Source organism: Cygnus atratus, chromosome 2 (assembly GCF_013377495.2).
Source record: "Cygnus atratus isolate AKBS03 ecotype Queensland, Australia chromosome 2, CAtr_DNAZoo_HiC_assembly, whole genome shotgun sequence".
Lineage (NCBI taxonomy): Eukaryota > Metazoa > Chordata > Aves > Anseriformes > Anatidae > Cygnus > Cygnus atratus.
Window position 1 is genome coordinate 101,259,862 of NC_066363.1, and position 10,884 is coordinate 101,270,745.

General features: G+C 34.5%; 1 protein-coding gene across 1 annotated transcript in view; it reads left to right on the forward strand.

Annotated features, from left to right (window-relative positions):
* The window catches only part of CD226 (CD226 molecule), a 50,267-nt gene extending 39,799 nt beyond the window's left edge, over positions 1-10,468 (forward strand). Inside the window, exon 7 of the mRNA XM_035550604.2 lies at positions 202-10,468. Within this exon, the coding sequence (XP_035406497.2) occupies positions 202-330 (129 nt within the window). The 3' untranslated portion in view covers positions 331-10,468. The remainder of the gene's footprint in view (positions 1-201) is intronic.
* Positions 10,469-10,884: the final 416 nt, after the last annotated feature.

Genomic DNA, 10,884 nt, shown 5'->3' on the forward strand with positions numbered 1-10,884 from the left:
TCTTTTTTTTATATGACTTGAATCTAAAATTTATCCCTAGAAAACAAGAGACCCCCCCACCAAAAAAAAAAAAAAAAAGGTTGATGGCTGAATATTTCCCAATAATAAATCAGTGTAAAATAAATTTCTTTTTTCTTTTTTTTTTTTTGTCACATCTTTTTCAGAAAAGTTCTTCAACTTATTTTTTTTTTGTTCTTCTAGAGCGTTAATGGTTATGAAAAATATAATTTTCATACCCCATGGAACATAGGAAGAAGAGGCGAAGAATCATCACCCAAGCAGACAGAGGAGATTTACATCAACTGCATAAACCTGAGGAAAGACCATTAGCTTACTTCTTACAGCTGAAATAACCAAATTCAGGCAACAAATTTGCATGTTGGATTTGCTTTGCTTTGCACTGGTGGGCTGCAGAAAATTCAAGTCACCATAGTAAGCACTGCCCAGGCTGCCCTGGCTGGACAGCATTGGTCCCTGAGCCAGCCTGGATGCATCTGTATTACATGACAGTCTGCAGCATCAATGTATCTTTTGATTCATAAGTTCAAGTGAAGATTTTTTGTATTTCTAAAATTTATTTATTTATTTTTTACCCAGTAAGTGTACTTATAATAATTTTAGAACAACTCTAACATACAGAACAGAGGTGAATATGTTTCCATAACATTAATTTGGTCTGAGAAATAAATGTCTGAAAAATCTATGTGAAAAGGTGAAAATGAAAATATACTCTATCTTCTCTGTATCCATGACTTTCAAATATCAAATTGAGAGCTTTATGGAATAATAAATATCCATTATTTTCTGCAAAGGATGTGTTATCATGCTGCTGGGCAAACAGTACTATTCAGCTGGCAAAAGCAAATATATCAGGGATCCTTGAACCTAGATTTAAAAGTACGAACAGAAGCTTTCTATCTGACAGCTGTGTGGTTTTACAGGCTTCTTGCACGTAGCACAATTATTTCAGCACTCACTGTTTGGGGATGGAATAGAAATATAGCCCCTAGTCCACACGCACACACACACCTTTTTTTTTTCTTTTCTCTCTCTAATGCCCAGAAGAAAGCAAAACATGAAGACTCTGTCACTGTCAAGTTATATTTAATAATAATTTATTATAAGCTTTAGTTGCACAAAAAATAAATGATATTATGTAAGATACATGAATAAATGATGCAAAGCAGAAAAGGCGTGATTGGGAACATTTACAAAACAATACATGTGTGGTTTTATATGTGCATATGTATATATTCTGCTGAAACCTACAGAATAAACCACACAGAAACTGAACAGACAAACAAAGAAACAAAAAATCCTCAAACAAACAGCACTAGAAGGCAGACCTGAGAATTAAGATCTATGCATCTTATGGCCTTTTACAAATCTGCTGCATTACTGAGGATGGAATCCCAGTAGATGAAAGTGCTACCATGACGGCTGATAATCAGATGTGTCTGTGTTCTACAAACTGTATGCCTCCTGGCCCACCTATGTCTGATCCCCCTTTTCTCTTGTAGCATTAGTAAAAGTGACTTATTTGTTATTTTATTATTATTATTATTATTATTATTTAGAAAGGGGTTGGGGGAAGGCATTATTAGTCTGCTACAAACCAGTTCTACTTGGTTGGCTAAGAAGGAGCATCAACAGCCTGACAGTGAAAAGCACATTTGTGTAGCTCTCTGCAAATTGAAAGCTTTCCTCACGCACAAAGGAAAATACAAGTCTAGGTTCTTTGGACAATAATGAGGACACAAGGCTTGTCTGAACTATTTGAGTGACAATAGTGTTGTACAGTTATCCTATGCTTCAGCTAAAACTCTAAAAAATTAAACCAAAGAGTCCTTCGACCTGGCATTGAAGATTTAAATTCTTTTACAATGTCATTACAATATCATTAGAAAACATGTCATTTTGGTTTTGTGTACTCCTGAACAAGAACACATACACATTACAAGGTATATATTTTTGCTTTCACTTATTGAAGGTTTTCAGATATATAAATGCTTGCATGTGAAGTTGATGAGGACACATAGAACTGTACTATTAATAAGCTGATTTATTTCCTGAGTTATCATATGTCATATCAGATAATTCTAAGTTGTGCACAGCATTACAAGAAAAACCCTGTAACATTGGGTTGTTTATTTGATGATTCCATTTATATTAAAATGCCAAAATGATGATGTAATGAATTTGATTACATTGAAGATCTCAGTTGGAATCCTAATACAGAAATATACATAAGCCAAGAAGTTGGCATTGTTTCACTGCTTGTAGAGACATTCAAAATACATCCCTACTTTACTGAGGGTAAAAAGAGGGGAGAGGTGGAGGTTAAGTATCTATAATACCAGATTGCTTTGATTATTTCTGTTACTGTCCTTATTTCTTGCCTCCCCTGTTGCTTTTAGCTTGTCTGCATGCATTTTTTAAAAAATAATTATTTTTGAGATTTGAGAAAGAAAAAAAAATATCTACTTCACATCTTTGCAGGTATTTAATCTGGTTTAATTCAAATTCCATAGACATATTACTTGTACCAAGATAGTCCACAGGGAAAATCACATCACACATAGCATAATAACAATATATTATTTTTCTTTCAAAAAACAAACCCAAAACAACAGCTTCATTTTTGTACCATTGTAATATCAGTGAACAGCAGCTGAACATGAGACTGATAAAAACGAAAACCAAAAAGAAAGAAATCAACTAAACCTCATCAGTTTAGTAAAGTATGCACACACACACACAAAAGAAAATATCCAAAAGTGTCATTTGAAATGTGATATTAAAACTCTTTATATGTTTTATGAGTCTGACAGAATGGGACCTAGAAAAAGAATGTTTGCTGTGACACAGTTTAGATTATGTAAATTGGCTTTCCAGTGTAAAATAATAAAAACTATTGTTTATTTGTGTTTCTTTTCAGGATTTTCCATAGATTTCCCATTTTCTTTGGGAAAATTTTAGTTCTTTTTGTGTAAACTTAATCAACTATAATTTGGAAATATTATTTTAAACGGTTACTGTGGTATTTCATTCTGTATTGCCTGCTCAATAAGTTAAAAGGGAAAAAAAATCAAGGAAATAACATGACACAAATATGGACAGCAACAAGGTCAGAATACTATTTGAACTGTAAGATAGTTTTGTCTTTTTTGTTGTTTTAAAGCCTTAGAAACTTTCCTCAAAGGCAACAAACATAATAAAGTATGTTTTCATTAAACAACTGAGTCTTGAATCACTGGATAACTACTTTCTGTGTAACAGGGAAATGAACCTATGAAATTTTAAGAAAAGGAAAACAAGTCTTCTCCTCCCTAATAATAAAAATGTATGTTTTGTGTTCATGTTTTATGCTGTGTGAAAAAAGTAGCTATTTAAGCCCCATGTTAAAATTTCATTTTCAGTACTTTTAGTACCGTTTTGATTAATAGTAATAGTAAGTCTTAAAAGAGCTTAAACTTGTATCAGAGAAAAAAAATTTGAAATCTGTCTTTGCTGGGACTTCCGAATGTGGGAGACATAGTCACCAGAATCTGGATCACAAGGGAGAACACCAAACCCACTGTCTATGAAAGAAGGTCAAAGTTAGAACAGCAACATACTGCAAACTGCCTCCTGTTACTATACCTTTCTTTTGTCTCAAATATGTCCCTATAACTTAAAGAGTGTCTCTGACTCTGTAATATGTTCATGATACTGCCTAGTCTGCTTATCTTTTCATCTTCCTTGAATGTGCATCTTAGGGTAAAACAGTGTTCCTGGGAGGAAACAGTCTGCTTCAAGGACTGGACCCACCAAGGAATAGAAGAACCTGGACTTTTCCAAACTCCCACTTTAGGCAGGGTGGTCCAACACTTAACTCTTTCTGATGCAACCTGTCCAAAATTCCCAGGTATTTTCCCAGGGAATTTTACATTTTCTATTTTCTATCAGGCACCTAAAGTTTTATAATCACCCTCAGAAATAACTAGTTTTAATTATGATGCACAACCAAACCATCCACCTGCTATTCAGGTCTTATTTTGATCATAAGTAGATGGTAGCTTACTCTTGAAAAATTCAAATAAGAAACCTGACAAAAACAAACAAACAAAACAAAACAAACAAACAAAGAAACAGAGGACTGATCTCAGTATCAGATTTTTTTTTTTTTTCCCCTGGGTGTTGTAACCATCTGGGACTCAAGGATGTTCCTCTAAACCTTCTGTGATATTGAGCAATGTAAAAGTTCAAATCCATGGTATTTATTTACACCTGCTGACACTGACTCAGAGAATATTCCCCAGCATAAGCAGAAGACTTATTTCCTTTAAAGCCTAAATGTTCCGTAGAAGTTAATCCCCTAAACAGATCTGTAAGTCTGACATTAGGGGTTAGTTCCAAAAAAATTCTAAAAAAATTCTTTTAAACTGTAGACCTCAGGAGTAGAAACTATACATCAAGTTCTCAGACTGCATTATTTAAGGTGGAAGTAAGACAACTCAAAAGACATTTCAAATATTCACACATTCCTGTGGAACTGTCTTGGGCTAGATGCATCTCCATTGGTATGCCATGTTGGGATGTGACATCCTAGTGCATGTGGGGTCAGGGTGGCCACTCTCCCTTTGACATGCAATATGAAGGATCCCAGCCTGAGGCTAGAGAGTCACAGTGGTGTTCAAAACATTAAGCTGGACTAGGCTTTTCATTGGCATATGAAATTCTGTTTCTTCTACCACAGTTGTTTCATACTGTTTCCTACCTACCAAATCAGCCAGGAAATGGAAGACCCCGGCTCACTTCCTGCAGACAACTTCAGACACACCCAATTTTCCCCATGCCCTTTCCACCTTTCCCCTTGCAGCTGGGCTCCTTCCTGTACAGAAACAGCTCAAGTTTTGAGGGCTAAGAAGAGCTAGCAGTGGGTCTGCAGGGCTTAGTAGGGCACTCCTCCAAGCAAGAGTATCCTCCTTTCTGCTTTGTCCTGTAACACCTTGTTTTACTCTTTTCTAATCCCTGTTTACAGTCAAACGCATAAAGAGTGATGAGAACCAGGAGAGCATCTGGGTGACCATAGGACAAATATATAATAAGTTTCTAATAACTTAATGGTCAAGCTAGAAAATACAAAGGAAATAACAAAAGTTATTCAAGGCAACTTTCTAGAGAATGTTATTTACTACCTCCATGTTACCCACATTGTTAGCAAGTAGAATTAGATAAAATAACTAATATAAATTACTAGTATTAGCTGACATATTTCTTCTTACCTTATGCTTTCTCAAAAAGATAACTTTCTAGTTTTAGAAAAAAAGTGTCTCAGTGATTCTGAAGGAAATTTAACACCTTTCTTAACAGTTTATTCAATTAGACTGTTAAAGTAAATAAATCATTTGTAGTATTAAGCAGTATGTTTTATAACATGATTTAAATGATCAATAGCTTATCACACTAAGATATAGACAAAAAATGCACAGCAACTTTTCCTTTTTTCTTTTGCAATATCTTTTTCCATTTGTGTTGATGTCTATCTGTGTATTTGAAGAGGGAAAATACATGTTTTGATTACACATGTTATTACAAATACTCTCGATTAACATCACATATTTATCAGAAATAAAACTGTCTGAAGCAGACATTTATTAACTAATTTTAAATTTCCATAATTTACACAAAAATTGTAGTAAGGGAGGATCTTTCTCACGCAGCTTTGTCAGCTCACTTCATAATTGGAAGCGTAAATGTAAGCACCCATGTATGTATTTTTATTCATCTTAAATGCAACTGCTCCTCTTATTATCCAGAATTTGATCAGCTCTGAAATACTCTAAATTATATATTTAGCAATATTTGGATGCAGAAAGTTTCACAAAATTGTGTGATAACAATTATGATGCATTATATATGATACTATTTTTCAAGGATTATATTGCATTATAATTGCATTTTGAGGATTATAATGCACTTTGGTTGGGCTGGTACTTGGTTCTTCCAGACATGTTAGGGAGAATGGGCCCAGCACTCCTGAACCCTCAGCTTAGAGCTGTGAGTTGCATTAAACACAAAATATTGTTGCCAGCTCCTGATAAAATCAGAATTTGAATGCTCTGGGAAGCTATTCTGCACTCAACATGAACCACTGCTATGTACTAAAATGTCTTCTAAATTTTCCTAGTATTTTTAAAGATTACAGATTTTTTCTTTAAATTATTTTTGTTGTTTTCTTATGCTATTCTTTTTCTTTTCATTAGGTTTCAAAAACTTTCCTCTCTATAATGGTGTTTTTCAAAGAAGGAAAAAAAAGGCCTGAAAACAGTGAAAAAAAGGTGAGCATATGTCATACTTTGTTAGGAAGTCATAATATATTTATTCTGAATTGTCTGTTCTTCCCTGTAACTATCTTAAATCAGTAAAACTTACAGCAGTTCTAGAACATAAATATTTCCTATCACAGCCTGTCATCTAAGAAAAGTCAGGAAATGCAATAATTAACATCAACAAGGACAGCTTTATTTTATATCATTTATTCTGTTTTAGCTGTAGGAGCTATGATGAGAATAAATATTTAACTGCAACCTTTAGTTTTGTTATTGGTATCAAATTACCAAGACAGCTGACTAATTTTTTGCTATTTTCTGTGTCTTGCTATCATACAGTGAAAAAAAGATTGAAAACCATGTGTAGCCTACATTAAAAATGAGGTTTAACTTCACTCATGCCAAACACTGTTACAGAAAAAAAAAAAAAGTCTACTGTAAAATGTATCCATTCTCTTGACAATCCCAGGACTGTAAGAAGAGCATGAGGTAAATCTATTTAACCTCATTAGGATTTTTGTACTCAAGGGAAAAAAAAATCTTAACCATTCTATGGGACTTATGGGACTCTGAGTATGAGATTTAAAAGGATTAACTCCATCTTAAAGAGATGTGTATTAGATTTTGAGCTTTTATTTAGTTAAAACAGAATTTTTCTCTCCATTATAACTTGCAACATTCTTAACAATATTGACATTTTCAAACACTTTAATTGTAATTAATCATACTTAAACCTCAGTCACTTTCATATCTTTTTTAATCTTTTACATAAAAATCTGTTAAGTTGCATATGCATGCAAAGATGCTAGATGCATCTTTGTAAAGTGGAACTTCCATTTACTTCAGTAGAACCCGTTCACCTCTGGATTCTAATATTTAGGTTTCTAAGCACAGTGCCATTTAAGTAGTTGCTGAATACACAGCAGGTTCACCTGTCACCTTTTACTGTCCTGTAAGGGTCTGGAAATAGAGACAGACTTCTTGTTACAACAGGTTAGTCAATATTCTTTGACTTTTATTTTACCATATGCCTATACGTGTTTCCGGTATAACACACCTTTTTATCCAAAATCAAAATTGAAGAGCATTTATTTAGAATATCAAGAACAAACACAACACCCTTTATGGAGTTCAAGACTTGAATTAATTCAAGAATTAATATATCAAACCTTATACCCTCTAATTTTAAAGTTTTGTCACTACAGTGGTGTGCACAGTCATTAACTTCTGCTAACAATACATAGACCTGACCAGCTGTCAGCGTTGAAAAATAAAAGATTCTAATATACACAGATTGTGTAACAAGTTGATTTGGAAAGAGTCAGAAATATTTGGATGATGTATGGAAAAATTAAATTTCCAGTGCTGTTGGATCTGTTCCTATAATCAAGTCCCTTTTCACACTTTCTCCACCGTCCATGCTACTCTGTATGTGGATAAAAGCCACATTTATTTCTTTGCAGTAGGTATAAAAAGGATGCACTGATACTGAACACTAAAAACCACCACCACCACCAACAAAAAGCAACAAAAAACAAACCAACACCCACCCCAAACAACAGATTAATTGGAACACTTTCCTCCTTTCTTTTTAGAAATAAATAACATTGCATTTCATGCTAGAAAGCACAGACATTCAAGAGACTTACATTCTGTCGTGGAAAACCATCCTGCAGCTTCTAGGTTAACAACTGAAAACTAGTAAATGTGGCTGGTGAGCTAAGTCTGAGTAGAGGTTTATTTGCTACAGGCTGCTGATCTTTGTCAGTTCCTAGAAATCAAATAGATCAAAAATCACTACTCTTCATGGTATTGCCTATTACACTAGAGATCGAGCTGAACAAGCATGAAGTTCATGCCTTTTCTGATAAATGCAACACAGAGGTCTGATTAGTGCTCTTTTTTTTTCTGTTTGCCATGAACAGGTGAGGATTTTCACAGTCTGCCTGCACTAAGCAACACCTAAATAAGTGTGTACCTGCAGGCTGTATGCCAGCTATACATTATTGCAGGCTGTATGCCTGCTATAAAATATTGCTATAAAGTGCATTTCAAAAGATTTTTGACCTCAGATATTTAATTTTAACTCCTCCTCCAGCACAGTCTTATTAGTTTAGAACAAGATTTGATTAGAAATGTGTTTGCTACTCCCCAACAGGATTTCTATTCACTTGTGAAATGAAGTATTTTCCAAAAATACTTTTGACATTCCCAAAACAGACTTTAGACAAAACAAAAGTGAGCAGCTACTGCTGCTGTCTAGCAAACTTCTTTGGTTTGTCAATACATTTCTAAGCTTTACTTGCTACCTTTAGGGGAAAAAAAAAAAGGCAAAAAAAAGAATTTTGCATGGACCAAATACATGTGAGCAGCTGGAATCAAAGCCTACCACAGAAAGTAGAGCCTGAACATTTATTCAGTAAGGCAGCAAACTCCATGCTATAAGATATTCCTCTTACTTTTTCCTTTACATAAGCAAGAAAATTTGTTCCAAAGGAGCATACTCACAGATGATTCAAACTAGTAATAATAAAATGTAGCCATTTAAAAAATGGGATAACTCAAGTACCTTAGCACCATATTATGATTTATTACTAGTCTCCTTCAATTTCTCCTTTTCTGCACCGAGTGATTTCAGAATCGAAAGTACCATCATGCATCAATCTATAATAGTTAAGAGTTATTAGTAACCATATCAGCAATGGTGTGTGTTATTTTTTTATAGGAATGAATGTATTTTTATCAAGGGTTGTTTTTTTAAAAAAAATTAGATCATATTACAGCTATATATTCATCACACTTCCTCAGAACTGAAATTAAAACAATAGCCTTACATCAATTTTACAATTTTATGATGTATTAATGCTAAGTTCCCTTTTTACCAGTTGCACCTGGTTACCACTGAAGACATTTTGTTGCCCTCCTGCTCTTCCCAGCTCATTGGCTGAAATCAGAGAGCTCTTCTTGGGTCAGGAGTAAACATATTACCTGTGTGCCTTGCACATGAAGGTAGCCGAGACTTGAACAGGGACCAGCGGGACCCTTGGGCCTATTGAAAGCCCCTTCTAGTCTCTAGGCAGGCAGCTCTACCACGTTCGCCAAAAGAGAGTTTTATGTCTGGCAGAACCACTAGGAGCTGTACAAAGTTGTCTCAGTGGGGAATTATTTAGGTTATTGAGAGGCATACACCAGGAATCAAAGCAACTCCATGAAAACAATTTTCTGGCAAACTGTTTGCCTAGTGCCTGCATGGTTCTCATGGAGCTTTTCTGAAGAACATTTTTGGAAGCTACACAAATGCACAAATTTTACAACCATATTATCTTCTGTTCTGGAGTGGCACAAATGGCAAACTCCACTGGACACGCAGTACCTTTGTGCTTCTGGTGCCCAGTTTTCTTTGACAGTGTTGCAGTACACTGTGAAGATGTATCCTTATCTTCAACTTCCAGTGTGCTTGTATTTACTGTCTGCAAGACATAAGTTCCCAATAGCTCACTTTTGCTGATAGCATTCTTGAGCTTTGCCCTGGAGTTCATTTTCTGTTGCTACAAGATAGAATTTCACAAGTATTTATAAATGTATGAATTGAGAAGATAGTTGCATTAAATAATAAAAGCAAAATATTTAGTAAAATTCTAAATGGCCAATCCGTTTAAATTTTTTTTTTTTAATAGCATTTGTATTTTCATTAACTAGACAATATTTAGGCACTACAGAAGAAGACGAAACCTTCTTTGACAGACAGTGGCCTTTCCCCAGATAATGGAAAGAGTGCACTATATAGATCTTATGTTTTCTATCTAAACCCAGCCAAAGCACTCACTTTAGGATTTAGATTCTGAAAAGGTTCTCAAACTATATGGACACTGTGTCCTCAGAGCAGTTCTGATAATTCTCCTATTTTGCCTTTTGCCTGTTTTGGGGCTATGAAGAATATAAAAGTATTAAATGACTAGTATTCAAGTCACAGAGGGAAACAGTTAAATGGACATGCAATAGAAAACTGCAGAACATAATGGAAACTTAATCTAAGGAATTTTAAGGAGAAAAAGTATTTTTAAGGCAAGTGAAAGAATCTCAGTTGCATAGAAACAAAAATAATGGGTAAGTTCTTCAAAAAAAGCTCTTTGGAAAAGGTCCCTTGATTAACAGAATTACACCAGCATTATATATATATATATATATATATATATATATATTTTATCACATTTTGCAGATAACATTTGCAAACTGGAATTTTTCCCAAAGCAAAATATCAACTTTTTTTTTTTTAATTATTTTTTTACTTTTTAAATGAAACCATGAATGAAACTTCCTTGATGGGTACAACTCAGCTCAGAGAGCACCACAGGTATAGCTCCCTGACAGCGTGGGAGAGCAGGCTTTCATTTTAGCTCATCAAAATATTCTCCACAGGGAGTCATTCTATTCCAGAGTATGGCAGCACTGTGAGAAGGAGAAGAGGTAGTGAATAGGACAGGAAAAAAGGAGGAAAATAAATAAAGCTGATTGTGGTGGGCTGGAAGTGTTTCATTCAAGCGGATCACAAAGCCTTTTTATTCAGCAG